Below are 20,138 nucleotides of genomic sequence, written 5' to 3'. Positions count from 1 at the left end.
ATCAGGCCTGAAGGCCAGAGGGTGGAATCAATTAAACATTCTTCCCCAGCCTCTCCCCCCTTTCTCTTTCTGTATTTAACTCAGGTCTGCCCTGAGTTTTATAGGGTGGGGGTGCACATCCAGATCCAACTACCACACCATGGCAATAAAACTCTTCAGAAATCCATGGACTTCTTGTATCATTGGGCCTGACACCACCAAAGCTTCCACCCTTTGAAACTTCAGACTTTCTCCAGTATGTGGAACCCACCAGCATGGAAAGCCTCTGGGACTCCGCCATGGCATTTTCCCCACATCTATTGGCTTGTTTTACATTTATGTCTCAAAGTGAGCAGCCTAAACATGGACTAAATGCTCCTGGTTAAAGCAACCTTACTTTATAACTTGTCAATTCCTAATTGTATTTTATTAATTTAGTCTTTATCTGTTATCTAATTGGCTGATTTCTTTGAAGGGGTGTTGGAAATGATGTAGGCATGGAAGAAAATTGTTAAGGCCTTTAAAAATTCTTGTGAGCAAATGATCTGTTCTAACCATCATGGATCTGATGATGTAAATGTGGAAGTATCTATAATATCTAGAGATCCTAGACAAATATCTAGAGATCCTAAGATTATTTCTTTCCTTTTGGATCCTATTAGATGTTCTGTATACACAATTTACATATTTTCTTAACTATTTCATGTGCACATAGCAAGCTGTTTCTTCAGCATTCCAGAGTAAGTGAAGAATATGTTGACTACGTGCATTCTCTCTTCTATCACCTCAGTGTAAAAACTCCAGAATTAAAAGGAAAATTGGTAAACAAGAACACAAGGAGTTCCTTGCTTGAAAATGACTCACCTCCATAAAGTGACCCTGCTTCTCCATGTCTTTAGGTTCGTAAATTACACTCATTGCTGCTTTGGTTAAGACTTAACTATATTTTGCTGGGGCATTTGAAATCTTCTTTTTCTTCAGAGACTTTAAGACGTGAGGTCAATTGGTGGACAGCTTGGGGCCAAGCAGGTCTGGAATGGTCACATCTGGTAGCATTCAATCAGTGATTCACAAAGGACTCCAGTTCAAGCATCAAGAATTAGTAGAGTTTATTTTATTGTCTTTGGGTATCACAATATTCACAGTTGTTCTTCTCATCACGCATATAATGCAACCCCAATGCTAGTAGCTACAGACAACCAGAGGTATTGGGTGGGGGGTTGCTCATCTCAGGCTTTCTCACTTCCATTCACTCATTTTGGGGAATGAATACTATTCTCTAAGAATAAAATCCCCAGTGAGGCAGCAGTGTGAGGAATGGAGAAGAAGAAGCAGTCTGTTCAGTATCGAAAGTTAGAACTTTCCTGATCTTTGCCAGCTCTCCATTTTTATGAATAAAAGCTTAATGTCTTTTAGTCTCTCTTAACTGACTGATTTTTTTGTATGTGAGTGTGTATCTGTGTGTGTGTAAGTGTATATGTGTGTGAGTGTATATATATATATATATATATATATATATATATATATATATATATATGTGTGTGTGTGTGTGTGTGTGTGTAAAATTCCATAGATCACATGTGGAAGTCAGAGAACAACTTTCATGAGTGTGTCCTCTCCTTCTACTGTGTGGGTTCACGGGGTCAAACTTACATTATCAGGCTCAGTGGTAAGCTCCTTTATCTGCCAAGCCAATCTTAAAGTCTCCAATTTTAGGCAATATTTCGTTGCCACAACTGCAGATACTGAAGTTGTTTATATGCTAGATTATTTTATGTTCATGTGATTTTATCTGCTGAAATGCTTATGCTGGTGGCATACTAGGAAACAGGATATTTGCACTAGTCAGGTCTCTCATCCCTATATCTTAATGGCTAAGAATAAAAGTTATTGCTACCTTGGAGCTCCTCTTTCACTCCCATCTGTCTTTCTTTCCTGTCTCCCACCCTAACCTTTCTCTCTATAATCATTTCTTTCTTTGTTATATGAACAAGATGAACAAGAAAAGGTGAACATTAGAACATGTGGACTCGTGTTCCAATACATTCATGTCTGAATGTATCTGAAGACAGCAAGGCACGATTTGAGGTTGCTTTGCCTGTTCTAACATTAGAGATGCATTTCAGCATTTCTACATATCTGCATGAGAACTAAGGGAAAGAAAACTTGCTGGCCATCACTGCGTGAGCAAATAGTGGACAACTGAAATAAGATCTGTTCCAGAGGCATAAAGGGCTGCAAAATATTGAGACTTTCCAGGCCTTTAGACCTTCTGATGTCTTTTGAACTGATGTTTTGTTTTTCTCTAATAGCACATGATCCTCATTCTCCTTTTTAGTCCTCTTACTGCTTAGATGATTCATTTACTACCCCATCACACTGGGAGCCATGTGCTAGGTTCTGGTTTAGAAGTAAATCTTATCCTGGGAAAATCCTCAAAGAGAACTTCTCGATCCTCTTCATGAGGTAGATCATGACATATTATAGTCAACTTTGCAACTAAAATTAAATGACGTTCAGTGGAGGTTGGAGTTGGTCATAGATAGGCAGGACTTCCAGGCTTACTACATATGGTCAAATAATTGTTGGATACTTTTCTGTGGCTCAAGTCTCTCGTCTGTGAAACATGGGTATCACTAACTTCTTTAGAGGAATTTCGACAGAATTGTATAATACATCTTATTGAGAACATTACTGAACATAAAAAGTCCCAGGTGTTTCTTTCTCTTTTTCTAAAAAAAAAATGAAACAATAATAAGAAAAAGAATGGAATAAAACAATAATCTGTTAAATTAGTGAGAATAGGTATCATTGTTTAAAATGGATTTTTTTCTGAGTTACTATTGAAGGCTCAGTGATAGATGGGACATTTATTATTATGTCACTCTCTTTTAGAGTTCATGACATATCACGGAAGAAGGGTGGGCAGAATCCAGGAGCTGATGGAAAGGTCAGTGTTGTGGAGCACTAAATTCTAGGTACTCTGGAATTCATAGCAGTTGCAATTATCTTCATGAGATCTGCATGAGATTCGCTTTACCAACAGCTTGTCACTGGTTGAAGAAGAGATCATGGGGTCCCACTCTTACCTGAGGATTTATAACCTGTTAATGGTGGCAGGAAGCTAAGTTTTCTGTAACGGTGTGGCTACTGGCCAAGACAATCAGATACCTGTAAACCAGCCCTCACCCACGCTGCTGTGAGTAACCCTAACAAAACTCAGTGGGCCACAAAACAAAATAAAACAAAACAAATCAGAACAAAACAGAAGGACATAAGAGTAAAGGAGGACCCAGTTGTGAGGAAAAGGAGGAGGAGGAAGGGGAGGGGTAGGAGGAAGAGGAGGAGATCAGCAAGAGTAGGAGGTAGACAACAGGTGACAGTGTGAAGAGCAAGATACTTCATGTACACATGTGGAAATGTATGAGCATGTCGGGAAACTCATTATGATGTACAGCTAATATATGTTAGAAAATAATTAAAATGGGATTTCTCAATCTATATGACCAACAGCTTTAAGATGAACTCCACACATACTCCCTCAGCATGGGAGAAGTTACACCTCATCACAAATTTGCCTGAGAAAGAATTCTTTCCCCCTTAATTTGCCTAAAGACAGTTGCAGCACTACAGAGAAAGAATTTAGTTAGGCATTTTGCTGTTGAAACACATCTCCAAAAGAGATGAAGTATCTATATGGCTATTTATAAAATGCACATATTCTTGAGAATAATCGTGTTTGCTTTAAAGATCAAAGGCAAATAGTAAATTGGTATTCATCATTGGGTGACTAATGGTCTGTTTTCACAATTCCTGAAATCGTTATACATGTCTACTTGCTGGGATTTTGTATGTTAGTCAAGAAATAAAGTTGATTTACCTGTTTGACTTGTAGACACCATTTTTTGTGTGTATGTAAAATTTACTCGTCTACAGAATATTTGTTGTTATACTGAGTCATGATCTTTTTATTCTCATTACATTCTTGACAGAAAGAACATAGAGTGTGAAAGGCCACAAGGCTGGTCCAGGTTTGCTTAAATTATAGCCCAGTGAAGAGCAGAATTCAGACATTAATATTGCCCTGTCTATGTTCAGATACTGCACATTCTTCACTTTCTTTCCCACTTTTTTTTTGTGAAGACTACACTCTATTCTTGGTAGTAGCTTTTTTCTTCTCTCTGTTATTCATTTCAGTATTTAAATAACAGTGACATTAGCTAGGGTGACTCAATAACACTGGGGCAGTAGAGTTAGCGCTGTCTCATCTTATACATTTCCACCTTCTTTTAAAACATAGTTTGGATCATTTTCAAGGGACGTCTTCACCAGTGAAGATTCACTAGAAATACCACCACAATGTGGAAGAAATTGCAAATGTCCTCTGGCCTCAGAACCATCTCCCTCCCCCACCCTTATTTTTGTTGCAATCAAAAATGGAGGCCCCAAGTGGTTAAGTGACTTACCAAATGACTGCAGACCTACAAGGACAACTGTTCAGGTTATGGAACTGCTATAAAGCTAGACTTTGGAGTTTTGTAAGTAGAATTAGGAGATTATGATAGGGGTATGAAGTAGGTACTGAGAGATATGTGATATTTTACTCTTTGAATTCTATTTCTATATCAAGAATTTTTTGAACATTTATACTATCAGCAATGTCTTTTATGGTGAGTGCAAGAAGTTTTCTCTAAGTCAGTGGTGAGATCTTGCTCAAGAAGGGCTGTTTACTTGAGTATTATATGAGTTCTTATGCTTAAGGATCTACCCAGGTAGATAGAGATTTTAATAGAAGTTATTATCATGTCGTCACGTATATTCTACCGAAGGTATGATTAATGTTAGTTGTAATTTGTTTTCTGTTGTACTTAATATATTTAAGTTTTGCATCAAAGATATAAATGTTTTATGGCATAGAGAGCCATATGGGAAGACATGACAATAATTTTCCCCTGTTGCTCTGTCTTGGTGGATTATAGTTTTTTTCTAGATTTTAACAGGAAGTGTTGGTAGAAGAATGAAGATATTGATGTAGAGAAGAATATGGTCGTGACCCACACTCAACAAAATAACACCAAAATGGAGAGAGATGTTGTTTGACACACCCAAAAATTCTTAAATTGATACATACTTCCACTTAACATAATTCTGTAGAGTAAGATTTGATTCCCTCAGGTAACATAAGCTTTATATGAGGCTTGAATGAGAACTCTCCTAAATAGTGGGTATAGATCCAGTTGACTGGAAAATTTATGGCATGCAGACGAGGAAAGAAACACGAGAATAAGAAACAGGGACACACTATTTCAAACTTTTATGTCTTAAAAGAGAAGTGGAAAACCATTTAAGCCAAGTGGCCCATGTGAGCAGTACAGTTGATGAAAAAAGGATGCCCAGAGACAGACAAGTAGAAGGCAGACTCAGTGCATTTTCTTCAGAAGGCAGTGACCTTGAGAGGGCTGGAACCGTGGTACCCAGGGTGGCTGCACATCTCCTGTCATTGCAGAAGGCTACAGTGGGTCATGAACATCTGTACCGCACATTCAGAGATTCCCTCCTCCTGTACAGGCCTGCCTGGGTCCTCTGGGAAATATAGCTGAGGCTTCCTGCTAGGGTGACTCCAGTTCCCAAAAGAGATCCACAGACTGAGGAAATATGGAGAAGAAAAGGCTAAATGTTGAAGATTCAGGAGGAACAAAGTGCTCATCTCTAAGAAATGAAGGGGAAGGGTCAGTGAGATCATTTAGGTAGGCTCATGTTCCCATAAAACTTTTTTTATTAAAGTAAGAAAAAATTAATAAATAGCTCCTAGCATCCCATAAGTAAGCTTCTATTGTCTCAGGCAATGAAGGATTCATGGAAGAAACACTGAAAATCCTACCTAAATTTGTAAGACACAAGTTCTCCCATAGAGCAGATTCCTTTTTCCTAGTTCATGAGTCTCTAAATTTTACCCAATAAAACAAAGTGAACCAAGCTTTAAAAACTATTAACAAATATATTTATTGTGGTGGCTTTCTCTCCTACTAGATACACCTTGTTAGAAAGTAGTATCCTTTTACTTTCAGGTGGGCCCTTAAGCAGGTAATAAAATAGTTTCCCCCCTCATTAAGAAAGAAAACACTCAACTTTGCAAACATGTCACATTCTTCTTGCTATAGTTTTGTTTTCCATAGAGTCAGAATTTTCTTCTAGTAAGTATGGTTTTCCTTTTGGAAGAGAATTACAGGTACATGTTTACAGACTTATATAAACCAAGGTGTCGAGCAAGATCAACCACACAGTGCTAATACAGATTGGAGCCCTGTTCCAGGTGGCCCAAACCCCTCAGAGTTCTGGAAAGCACAAGATGATCTCCAATACTACGATTTCTTCCACAGCTTGCCTTACTCCAACCCCACACAGTATTTCTAACTGTGACACACGTACAGTTTCTTGCAGATGAGGGCAACAGAAGTAATCTTAAAACGCTTGCTTCTGTGATGATACACTCGAGGATCCCAAATGCCAGGCCCTAATTCTGAGCATTCACTAGTTCTTCAGGACAAATCCACCCTGTACATGGAGGATGTTTCTCTCCCTTGACAAAGCTTTGTTTTGAGGGATACTGCCTTTTTGGAGTTGCGGAATGATATTTTGCTTCGTAAAGGCAATTATTTGAAGAATTATTGAAGATGTTTTTTATAAAGTAAAGATGATTCCTTCGCAGTTGTCATCATTACATTGAGGCTACTTTATAGCTTATTGATAATTATGTACAAATTTTCTCATTTTTAAAAAATGCACAGAAGCACATAAGATGACCATCTGAAAGTATCCCTTCTTTGAACGTTTGCCTCTTTGCTGTTAACTATGCCTGTATGAAGAATATAGCAACTATTAGGAATGTTGTTTAGACAGAGTGGTAACTGATGTGTTGTCCGTTTGCGGTCCTAATGGCTAGAACACCTGTCCTGGACATCTGGTTGAGATAGCAGCATCATGAGTCTACAGTAGCCTCACAGGACCCTCTAGTGTACAGTGCTGACTGATACCGATTTCTGTTGTTTGTCTCGGCCTCTTCTCTTCTGCTGCTGCTGTCTCTCTTTGCTTTCCCGCTGCTCTGGGTCCTCTCTGCTGGACTCCAAACCTTTACTGTCAGAGGTGGAGCTTGTCTCCTTTCTTTCTTCTTTACTGAGTTTTTTTCGTTTTCGCTCTCTTCCCTTTTTTCCTAAAATAAAAGGACATTCAATTAAAAAATCCTATTCAATTATATTCTCCTTGGTTATTTTAATTTGCTAAAAAGAGCGGTTTTCCCCCTCAAGTTACGCATTATACTCATAGATAACAAACAAATACCCTTTAAGCCTTACACTCAGTTGCTTTTGTTAAACCGATAGAATTTGTGTGATTGATAGAATTAAGGGATTTATTTTACTTCATAGTCACTTATGCATACCAAATGAAAAACTTTACATATATATTTTTACCACATCAAAACTCTATTAATATGTACATTTATCTGCTTCATATCAACATGACTATAAAGGTATTCATGTAGGTAGCAACACTATATCCCATATGGAGCCAGAATCAATGGTAAATTTTATTCAATTTTATTAAATAATTATGAAATTTTTTGGTGAGTCTTTTGCCAAGACACCAAAATGAATAGACTTTTTTCCCCTGTTTCATTAAGAAGAGAAAATTAACTTTACTCAAGTGAACTTTTTTATATAAAATTTATAATTTCTAAGGATATGGTTTTAGTAAGATTCATTAACACATGTAACAATAAGAAATTATTTATACTCAAATCAATTCATTATAAACTAAAACTTGGAACCAATTAGTCTTTGATGTGACAAGTCTTAAATTTATACCCCACACTTTGAGCAATGCAAACTTTGAAATGTCTGCCCACACTGAGGCATCATGGATGAAAGTACTTCGGAAAAATTATTTGTTTGAGAGAACCAAAATATTTTTATGTCCTGAAACAGGCTGCAAATATTGAATTTGGTGGTTTGGCTTCTCTTCTTGTGCTCTGGTTACAGAATCCTAGGGAGTGGTGTTATTAATACTTCTTATGTATACTAGGGATACCCCTGTCTCTTCAGATTAATGAGTTGATCCCATGAATAGCTTTGCCATGAGGTTGCATTTATAAAACCTTCCAATTGCTTCAGAAAACTTGCTTGGTTAAGTTTAACAAAGGACATGTCCAATTGTTGAATGCTTGTATGTATGACAATTAGAAAAAAAAAAAAAAATGAGAGTCCTGAGGAGGCTGAAACAAGTATCAAGTTACTTATTCAAGGCATATGGAGTTTGACAAAAGCAGCTGGCTATGACTTTTAAGCTCAACTACTTATCCACTGATTTGCTGAGTTCGTTTTTTCTATTCCTGTTAAGAAGTAGTATGTTGGTAAGATTTCTAAACACAGATCCCAGGCCTTCTTATTGGTTTTAATGACATATTGGTAGAGCTGTCTTGAGTGAAGTAACCAAATAAACAAACTAACAAACAACCCCGAAGAACAAATTTCCCTTTATGGGGAAATTACATTATGCAGCATAATTTCGGCTTCATAACACTTCACAGGTCTAGCTAACACTAGCTTTCCACGCTGGTCTTTCTTCTCATGGGGTGCTTGAAAGCAACGGATGACATAGTATCTCTAGTTTCAGGGCCACCTTGAGGGTGTTTGAGTTCAGTTCTAAAAATAGTCAACAAAAATTACTGACCTTAAACAAAATGTTATTTCAATGGAAATTACGCAGAAGTTCAGTGTTTGACATTGTTCTCCTGATGATGATCCAACACGATACAGTTGTGATCCCAGCCATAATTTTTAGAAACATAGGGAATGTATTGTTTCTTTCTTGGTTATGGCTTGATTTAAATGTTTTTTCCCCACTTGTGACAACCAATTCAACTTCCAAAGTATTTTTTCTTATTAGCAAACCAATATGATTACCAATATGATTATTTCTTAAGACAAGCAGAATCATTTTTGGAAGTATATTGAAGTTTAGTATTATGGTTTTGTTATCCAAGAAATAGCTATTTAGTCTGGGCAGTGAGTGAAAAGTGAGGCCCAGCTAAAGCAACAGGAAACTAGCACATTGTCTGTGGTTGCTGCCCACTGAGGGGTTACTGCACAAGAGGGAAAAAATGGGATTATTCTTTTCTTCACAGGCCAAGTGTTCGTAGTTGGAAATGTTCACTATTTTTCTGCACAAATAATACATTTTACCCTCATCCAAGAAATAAAATAGATGTAGCCCAGAGTGGCTGGAGTCCATTAAAAAAATCACGTGCAATTTGGAATAATTTTGTAAGGTTTTAATTAAAGGGACTTCTGTTTCTATTGTAGCAACTTGGTGAGTTTTCATTGATGTGGTTAATATTTATTTTGTGACTCTTTTGCAATTCTGCAAACCAAGCATTTCAATTAAAACAATCTGGTGTGTGTGTGTGTGTGTGTGTGTGTTGTACTTCACTGCGTATACGTGTGTATGGTACTCGTGACCTGTGTAGGTAGGCCTGACTGGATTGTGACACATTTTAATGATTAAAAGAACATTTATTTTCCCCCAGTGTTCTAGCTATATGAGGTAGGTTTGAGGAGAAATCATCAAAGAGAAATTCTTATTAGTAATTGAGTACAATCTGAACCTGCTAGGATTTGAGTGTTCTCTTCAGAATTCATATTAAAATCTAATTGCCACAGTAACCATAGTTTTAAAGGGGCCTTGAAGGGTGACTCCATTGTGGGAATTCTACCCTTGTAGATAGATTAATGTTGTTTCCATGGCAATGGGTTACTGCAGGGATGGGTTTTTGATAGTAAGAATGAATTTGGCCCCATTTCTTCTCTCTGCCTCACACAACCATACTGACTTTTCTAACATTATTCATCAGCCGGGGAGTCCTCATGAAACAGCAATGTGGCATTCTTAGATTCTGATCTCCAGATCTATTTGATAATTAAGCTTCCATTTTTTATATCATAGTCTGTGAGAGTCCTTTAGAAAGGCAGAAAATAGACCAATATAGTCTTGTAGAGAACCACTTGCTGTGAAGGTTTAGAATACCACCCTTAGAATCAGAGAACACTGTCCAGATTCTTTGTCTAATTCAAGTCGTTGCATAACTTTGTGCAAGTTTCCGATAAGCCTCAGGATTAACTGATACTTCAAATACAAACAGCCCCTTTTCTTTGCTCAACTATTAAAGGTTGAATAAGATGTTTGTAGAACACTAAGCATGGTGCCTGACGTGGCCGTCATGTGATAAACGAAAGATAATATCGTGATTCTACAGCATCAACATGTTGTTAGTTTTTACCTAATGCTAAAGGTATGCTCTAACCTGAGCCTACATGTGAGGCTTGGGGAAGAGCATGACAACTGTGGTCACATGCCTAGTTGAGGTGAAGGCAACCACAGGTGCTCACAGGGAACGCAAAGCAAGCATAGGACCCCGCTTAGAGAGACTTAATGTAATTCTTCAGATCATGTTTAAGTTAAACTTAAAAGAATGACAGTTTGCAAGGCTGGTGAAGGAAGAGGTCAGGGTAGGCAGTGGATGACTGTCAACATGTGATGGCCTGCAAGGTTATGGTGACCTGGGACACTGAAGGTACGCTTCCGTGGTTTTGATCAGAGTCTATATATAGGAAGTTACTGAGAAGTGTTGGATTCAATTGCCACATATGAAATTTGTCCTGAAGTGCCAGTGTTACTGAAAACTCTGGAAGGACAACTATCAGAATCCCAGAATGTAGCAAAGTTTAGAGATTTTTGTGATAAGTTTTGATGGGGGGGAGGAGGGGAAAAGAAACCAGCAACTGCATATCTTATTATGTGACATTTCAGTTTCCAGAAACTTGTTATATGTGACAAATCCAAAAAGGAAGTTCAGCTGATGTTTACAGTTCAGTCTTACAGCTTTATACTTTTTGTTTTTGTCAGTTCCCTACCCACAGACATAGTCATCTCCTGATGCCCTCCCTTAAAAGACTAACTTTCCAAAAGGTAACTGGAATCTCCGTGTAGACAATGAAGCCACACATGATTTAAGGACTTAATAAAATTAGCACCACAAATGTGAATAGATAATAGATAATGTTGAGACTGTGAAATTATTTTCTATTGTTGAAGAAAACCACATATAGTCTTTTGCATAAGCACTGTCTAAAATCTATAGACCTGGTTCTAAACATAGATGATTTTTTAAAATGCAAGTTCTTACACGCTGCATCTGGAAACTAAGACTCCGTTTTTATAAAGAGTCTGTAGTTATCAACTGCAGCCATATTTTGTTTTTTGCTTTCTTTCTTTCTTCCTTCCTTTCTTCCTTCCTTTCTTCTTTTCTTTCTTTCTTTTTTCTTTTTTCTTTCTTTCTTTTTTCTTTCACCTTCTTTCCTCTTTCTTTCTTCGTTAAGTATTTTTCTAATTCCAAATGATTCTATTTAAAATAGAATTACATCTCTTCTCCCCTCTCTTTGCTCCCTCTAGTCCCTCCCAGTTACCTTGCCTCAAATCACTTCAATGTCGTTTGCCACTCTCACATTGACAGGATTGTTTTCTTTATTATTGTTACATACACTATATATGCCTTACATACATTATATAATATAATTATTAAACAATAATTATGTATATATAAATGTATATAATTATATGCTATATATGATATATATCATATATGTGCACACACACATATATACAACATTGTGAGTTTATTTTGACATCTGTCACACCTGAAAACTCTATTTGTAGAGAAATAAGAGAAGCCAATTTTCTTAAAATTTAGTTTGGTTTCTAATGACACACTTTTCATAACAAGTGTATAAAGTTTTTAATGACTTATTGATCCTAGTAATTTTTAAGGCAAGTTTTTAAATTAGGTACATTTAGAGTAGGAACTGAGATGAGATATAAAAATTAGTTGCAAACAGTGTCTTAAAAACATGTCAAAATCCAACTATGGCCAAAACTGGGAACATAATCTATCTTGAATTATTTTCTCTTTGTAGATGCCATGTTATACATTATGTATTAACATTCCATGTGAAAACATAAGACTTAGAGTGCATTCAGTACTCTTTTAAGCACAATGTAAATATGAGTGAGAGGTACTCTCTTGGAATCATGACTTACAACAATTACTCAGTTATAAATACCAGGGGTTTGGTTTTTTGTTTTTGTTTTTTCCACTTAGAAATATTTAAGAGGTTTATTTGTGAAGTTCTCAAAATTTCCATTAGGGGGAGCTAAGGAGCTTTAAGTAGTTCCTTGTTTCAAGAAAAGCTGGGCTAAACATTTGAGTAAAATCTAAAAGTGTACTTCCCATTCTAGACTGAGAAATAAATACCACCAATTCCATGACTCCAACTAACCAGTGAAATAACCCTTCAGAAAGATAAAATTTACCCACTGGGTCTTTAGTGGCATCCAACCCGTAGTAGCCTGTGGCTTTATAGGTTAAAGAGAGTTAATCTGATTTGTGAATCTAAATTTGACCACGTTTTTATACACAAAAGATACAAATGGCAACTTTCATTAGTTTTAGTCGCTATGTCACTAGAGGAAGGTTGCAAGGGATGGGGGATGCTACAGTACAAGTATTTTTGTACAGCAATTATGATCTGTTGTGTAGATACATACTTAAAAGGCCTTTGACCTGTGGTCTGTATAAACACAGGACAGCCTGACCCAGTGTTGAGGAACACAGCTGAAAGTCATCAGAGCCAAATGTCCTTCTCAGCTATATTATTGCCTAGTAGAGCTGACTTGAGAAACATATTCAAGCCTTTTGTCCTGTTTTTGCTTGTTTGTTTTTTACTAAAATAGATCCACTTATTGCCTCTGCTGCAATTTTAAGAAATACAGTTTTAAGAAAAACACTAAGAGACTAGACATCTCTTATAGACACATTAGGCAGACATTTAATTTCTTCAACTTGAAATCTAAAGCTATACAAGTTATGTACTCTGTCAGATTATAGACAAATCAGTTCTGTTCCTTTCCTACTTGATTTGTAGGGTGCTTTTGATTAATTAGCCAAAGTTAATTTGACATACTAGAATGCATTCTACTACATACTGTTAATTAGGGATAGTCTCCTGAAGCCGTGTTTGCAGCAAAAGCTCTCTGATCAATGTGGTCTCTTAAGACTTAGATTGTGTTTTACTCTCAATTGGAACAGCAGATTTTCTATTCACATTATGTTCTTTTCAGAATTCAGAAAAAATAAAACGTTTAAGGTAAGACACTCGATGTACATGTTGGGAGTGGAAACAGATGAACTCAAGCTTCCTAAGTCAACCCTCGGGGTTCTTGTCCTCTGTGACTTGTCCCTGCTTGCTTCCTCACCCACTTGGCTGGCCTCGCACTCCTCTTCCTGCTCATCCCTGTATCCCCACCCCACTCCGCACCCCTATAATGTCTTCTGATCCCACATACTTGTTATCCAGGATGACAAGTTCTAGAATCCCTTTCCTCATCTTAGACTCACGTTACATTCTCTGGCCATGTGACCTCATCTGGGCCCCATCCTTGCTTTCCAGTGATGATCACAGAGACTGGGTGCAATTCTGGAGGTGCAAACCTTCTCACGAGACTGAGGAAGGGTCTCCATCATGTCCAAGGTAAGCCTGGGCAACTTAGTGAGACCTTGTTTCAAAATAAAACAAAACAAGAGCTGGGAGCTCATGGGCAGAGTGCTCACCTACTGTGTGCAAAGATATAGGTCCCATCCTTAATACAATCAATATTTTCTTTTCAAATTTCAGGACACATATAGTTAAAATAATAATGATGACCAAAATTCAATGAACCCTTCAGTGACGACGACGTACACTTGTAGTTAAGAATATTGTGCCTGTAAGCTTTTTAACTTTTTGAAAATGAGAAAAATGAGGGTTCACTAAACACAGTTGCCACTGCCTCTATTCCTGATATTAACATAATGCCACATATTTCTTCCATGGAAAATTTTAGTTTATATGCTAGGCATGTTAGGAGATTAACAATAACAGATAATTGTTAGTAAAAGCAACTAAAACAACATATTGCAATAGAAGTTATGGTGCTGTGTCTTAGTCTATCTTTCTTAATTGATTATTTTCTGTACCCCTGTTCTTGTGTCATGGTGGGGTCTAAGGACTGTGTAAGATGTTCAACTATTGTACTCAGGTTACTGAAATATCAACAGTGTGATACAATGAGAGCCCGTGTAACTGAGATGGCTATTTAAATGAGTGTACATCATACACAAGGGCAGATGTGTTAGACACAAAAATGACTGTTGGTCTGAGTGGATGGCACATCATTTCTTTATTTCTAGAACACGTCACTAATGTGTCAGAACCACAGTTGAATGTGAGTGGTTAACAACAGAAAGTTAAACCTTGGGAGAGAAGAGATGGCTAGACTGGGTGAAGGGGTCCTTGAATAGGAGCACTTGCTATGCAAGCAAGGCAACCTGAATTTAACTCTAGCTTTCACATAAAGCTGAGGATACCTGTAACTACAAAGTTGGTGGAACTTAGCCTAGCTGAAGCAGCAAGCAAGTGAGAAACACTATCTCAAAATAATACACACACACACACACACACACACACACACCCCATATATTCAAACATACATACATAAACTAGAATGCTATAGAGAAAGACTTGATCAGTTAATAACATCCTCTAGCCTCCACATGAGAGTACTAGGCTGTGCTCACTCAAACACATGTATACACTGAACACACACACACACACACACACACACACACACACACAGTCTATTGTGTATTATAATTATTATATTCAATTCAGAAACATTATTTCGCTATTGAACTACCACCAAAATTTTTTTAACCCTTTTCAAAATTATCAGATAGTTTTATATTTTCTTATTATCAAGATATATAAAAGCTCTTGAAATCCTAGTGATTCTTGAACACAGTCCTTTTATGAACCATTTTATCTTCATAAGCAACATAAACATAAGTTACTACAATGGTTTTAGGACCTTTAATAGTTTTTAAGAACATTTTTGTAATGATTTGTTTATTTTTTATTTTCTTTGCTTGAATGTTTGCTTGCATAGATGTATGTGTGTATATTGACTGCAGATGTCAGAGGAGGGCATCAGATTCCCTGGAGCTGGGGTTATAGGTAACCACCTGTGTGTGGCTTACACATGGGAGTGGAGCTCATGTCACTGCAAGAATAACAGCTCTTAACCATTGAGCTATCTCTTCAATGCCTTTAAGAAAAACCTTTAAGAAATTTCTCCCACTTATCTCTTGTTTATATTCATTATTCACTTAGCAGTCAGAATCTGAAATTTGAATTTTGGTTCATGTCCTGACAAAGTTTTCTATGACCTTTCACACAGTGATAAATCAGTCCAAAACCATAAACTTTGCTGCCCTGAGACCAAGCCTGTACGCCTTGCTTGCAAATGCCCTCAAGAAACTTTAAGGAAATGGATATTACCTAGTAGCGTATCTTCTTGTTGTAATCAGTATTAAGTGAATTAAAGGTGAAAACTGGAGAAAGTGCTCACTTTTTAAAAATCCAAATGACTTACAATAATTTTAAAAATATACTAATTTTAAATGTAAAATCAATCTTGCTATATAATATTTTTAAAACAGGGTAGGGCATGACACTATATATTAGATATTTTATATTTAATGCTATTTTGTGGGCTTATTTCTCTTAAACTCCTTGTTATTCGTCTAAATGTTCAGTGGAAGCTAGCAATTTTAGTATTTTCAGTGTAAGATTTCTTATTTTTAAAATACTTTCGACAACATTAGGGCCAATTAAAAAACTCTTGGGTACTGGATCAAAAACATTAATTTATATGTTGAAATATCTTGAACTACTGAATAAGCATATGTATTATTTTTATTAATCACTTAATGTCAAAAGTATCTTTAAATTCATTATGATTTAATTCATTAAATTTTTTGGTTCACTTATTTACTCATAAAACTCACGGCTACCTTATCTATATTACAGTCCACTAACAAGTTATTCTGCATAGAATATTTTGGTTGTTTTATATGCCAGCTATAAACTTTTATATACTGTTTATAAACTGAAATAGGAATACTTATAATTCAGGGGATTTGTAGTTTTATTGCTTGAGAATGTATTTTTATCAGGTATGCTCTTTCCCTGTCAATGCTCCCACTGGGCAATTTCCTCCCAATTTTAATTATTTGATTTTTAAACCTATTGACTTCACTTAGTCCTGCCAGAATATACATGGGTCTAGAGTCGTTTCATGGAGCATTGGTAGCCTCTCAAGGGCTGAATTCCTGAAAGACAAAAACAAAACAAAATAAAACAACCCGCCAAATAAAACCCACTGATTTCCCTTGTTCCAGAAACCAGCAGTTGCTAATACCTCTTCAGTTTAAGGGTGGGATTTTGTGACTGCTTCCCTTCCCCGTGATGGGACGTTGGTTTGATCTTGTGCATGTCCTATGTATGTCCTATGCAGGCTGTCACACCTATTGTGAATCATATGTGCATCCGCCCTGTTCTGCCCAGGAAATGCTGTGTCTCTGTAGTCATCTCCTGTCTCTGACACTCACAATCTTTCTCTCACTCCCTTGTGTGATGATTCCTGAGCCTTGCAAGGAGTGTGTGTGACACAGATATGCTTTTGGGGACTAAATATGCTGGAGTCTCCTATTCTTTGCACCTCGACCAGTTGCTGATCTGTATGTCAACTGCCATTTACTGAAAAACGAAGCTTCTCCGACGAGGGTTGAGAGACGAACTAATAATCTATGGGTACAGAATAAGCTAGGAGGAGTTGATTTAGTGTTATTTCCATTTAGCATAATAATAGTAAATAAGCTTTTCCCTAGGACACATGACCCACCTAGCCATGGGTTGTTGGCTTTATCAGTGGTATCAGGCATGAGTTCCAACTTATGAAGCATGTCTTAAATTCAGTGAAAAAGTTACTGGTGACTCTCATAACATTCATACCAATGTTGTGCCAGTAAGCAGCAGCTAAGCTCTAACTTTTTCATTAAATGAAAAAAAAAACGTGATTATAAAAATGTACTTGCAATATTATGTCTTACTGAAAAATTTCAATTTAGACCTAATCTTTTTAAAATATTAATGGGTATCTCCAAATGGATTTATATGCTCATTTCCTCTGTGTGTGGTGTGTGTGTGTGTGTGTGTGTGTGTGTGTGTGTGTGTGTGTGTGTGTGTGAGAGAGAGAGAGAGAGAGAGAGAGAGAGACAGAGAGAGACAGAGACACAGAGAGAGACAGAGAGAGAGACACAGAGAGAGAATAGAGTGTCTGTTTGAACACAGGAGGGGGACATTAGGTGTTTCATCATACTATTTTCTACCTTATTTCTTTGGAGGTCTTTAACTGAACCTAAAGTTAAAATGACAGCCTAGAAATCCCCCTGTCTCATGACAGCCCTGGGATTACAGGTGGATATATGACCACACACAACATTTTATGTGAGTGCTGGGGGTTTGAAATCAGATCTCCATGACTGTGCAGCAAATATTCTTAACCACTGAGGCCTCTTCCAAAACAATCCTCTTTTACTTGTGATATATTCATTGCAGTTTCCTTCTTATTATTCTCCCCAGTTTGAATCCTTGGTTCATTTAGAATACTTGTAACCCTAGGTGATGTTCATATCAAATAGTTTCCCTCAAGGAAACTCCAGTGTCTTATATAAAATAAAGTAGAGTTTATATTTAACCTACAATCTTCTCAAATACTTTAAATCATTTTGAAACTATCATACCTGATATATCATCTACAACCTGTAAATAATTTATTATGCTTACTTACTAAAGAATAATGACAGGAATAATGTCATTGCTCGTGTTCAGGACACATGCCTCTTGATCGAAACTTAGTTGAATTCTCAAGGTATGATTTGGAGAGCAATTTTTTGTTTTCAGATAACTTCAGCAAGTTCTCTCGGCAATGTAAACATTAAAAGCAGTGAAAAGATTCTTAGAAACCTCTATATGCAGATTCTGAATGTAAAATTCATAAATCATATTGTCTGTAATTGTCCTATAAAAGTATTTACAATTATTGGTCAGATTATCTATCCAGCAACTCCAGTAGGTTTGGAAAAATTTCTTTTTTTCTTTCTGACTATAATTAGTTCCTTTAAAGAGTTTCCACATTCTTCCTCAGAAATACTGTGCCAATTTAAAATGGCCATAACACCAATCAATAGGAAGGCCACAAGTCCTGTCTATAGGCCAGATTCCTCAGAAAGCTTACATTTTAAAATGATTTTTGTGTGTGTGTATTTTCATGTTTTTGGACTAAGTCTTTCTGAGTTGAGTCACGTTTTCCTAGTTCCAGCTGAAGGACTAGATTCTAGCCAGATACCTGACAGGTAGACAGGTACACTGGGGGTGGGGGTGGGGGTAGAGACAAGCCATAAAAAGGTCTAGTTCTGTCTTCTTCTATACCCAGGACAAAAGATTTGGCAAACTTCCTGTCCCTTCTGGCGAGCTGCTTTCTGGTTGAACTGCCCAGACAGCCCCTGGACACTGGCTGTGAGCCAGGCAGCCAGGGGAAAGTGATTTCAGAAAACAACGTCTCTCTCCATTTTGTAAGAGCCTTCTTTTCTCTCTACTTCTTTCTCTCTGTACACACTTCTTTGCTTTTGATCAAATTTACTCCTAGCTCCCGACGACTGCCTTTCAGGACAGTCCCTGCCTTTCAGGTGGTTTACCCAGTGAACCATCTCCCTAGCCCTGCGTCAATAGTCGACTCCTGTTATTTGTGGTTTGATATTTTCTTTTTGATATAATGTGGTATAATCATGGCGTTTTGTAGAGTTCTGAATAAAATGCATTTGCTTTTACCCATTTTCCTTCAGCTGCACATGCAAGGCTCATAATATATTCTTCCATGCGATCTCAAACCTCTTCATGGTAACTATGTAGCAGAAGCTTTTGCTGTTATTGGTTTTAAAAAAAGAATCTCTAAGCCAAGGGCATTGTCTTCATCTTTGATGAAATATAGCTTTCTAATTAGCAGGAGAGGCCTTTGTTTCCAAAAGCTGAACAGAACGCGACTTGGGAAATTTACTCCAGCTGGGTAAATTGAAGAACTGAACAAACTCCAAAGATAGACAGTTTTCTGGGCATGTATCATTTGATTTTCATTTGGATACATTTTTACTTGCTCCAAGAATTTGTCTCAGAATTCTGTTCTTCTGAGACAGAAAAGGACGTGTTGATAGCCACGTTTGGCTCCCCTTCACTTCCTCCCTTACCCAAGCTGTCTGCTTCAGTGATTGATAGGACAGGATACCTCGCCTTTGCTGACAGTCTTGCAAGATTGATGATACAAGAAAGCGTGGCACTGTTCTCCCGTCTCTCATCCTCTTATGCACTAGTTCACTCTGCTGCCTATTTCTAGTTCTAGGACAGCCCACTTTGCCTTTACTTTGAAGTGTTTACTATCCTGTGGGGTGAAGGAAATAACTGTAATATCAAGTCCCACAACAGGGGAATAAACGACCTGGAAGTGGGCACTTTGTTGCATTTTTCACTAAACACACTAAAGTCTTTTCTGGCTACTAATTAATATTTCCAGCTACTCATTGATTACATAAAGCTAACTGTAAAATGCTTGAATATTCTTAAGTCCCTTTTTTGGCCTTTATGCACTGTTTTCTTTGTCCTTCATCTTTGCGGTACACCATCTCCAACTCTTGTCACAACAGGTTTGAAGTACACACAGGAGCTGAGGCTGTACACAGCAGGAGGGAGAATGTTTAACATACACAAAGCCCTGGGTTCTGTTCCTAACACCGGGCAGGTATTCGAGCCAAAGTGCTCATAGAAACTTTACGTGGTATTCTAATTTTATTCTTGTTGCTGCGATGAAACAGACCTTGTCATAAAAGCAACTCAGCTGAGTAAGGCCTATTTGGTTCACAATTCCAGAGTATAGACATCACCACAGGGAAGTCACCGAAAAAGATGCTTGAGGTGGCTAGGTCAGATCATATCCACAGCCGAGAGCAGAGAGAAATACCAGCATGCTGCTTGCTTGCTTGTTCTCTTGTGTTCAGGTTGGTGTCTGGACTCTTAGATAGTCCAGATCTCTTATGCCCCACCTACCCTGTGTCCATTCCA

General features: G+C 37.3%; 1 protein-coding gene across 3 annotated transcripts in view; it reads right to left on the bottom strand.

The window, feature by feature from the left end:
- Positions 1-1,509: 1,509 nt before the first annotated feature.
- The window catches only part of Rspo3 (R-spondin 3), an 85,354-nt gene continuing 66,725 nt past the window's right edge, over positions 1,510-20,138 (bottom strand). The window contains exons 5-6 of one of the 3 annotated variants that reach the window (XM_076927934.1): positions 7,014-7,189; positions 1,510-5,624 (exon numbers count right to left, since the gene is read on the bottom strand). In XM_076927934.1, the coding sequence (XP_076784049.1) occupies positions 5,589-5,624; positions 7,014-7,189 (212 nt within the window). In that variant the 3' untranslated portion in view covers positions 1,510-5,588. Of the gene's footprint in view, positions 5,625-5,957; positions 7,190-20,138 lie in introns of those variants that run through there. The other 2 variants (XM_076927936.1, XM_076927935.1) reach the window with 2 other exon arrangements.

This window comes from Arvicanthis niloticus, chromosome 30 (assembly GCF_011762505.2).
Source record: "Arvicanthis niloticus isolate mArvNil1 chromosome 30, mArvNil1.pat.X, whole genome shotgun sequence".
NCBI lineage: Eukaryota > Metazoa > Chordata > Mammalia > Rodentia > Muridae > Arvicanthis > Arvicanthis niloticus.
This window is presented reverse-complemented; position numbering and strand designations above follow the sequence as displayed.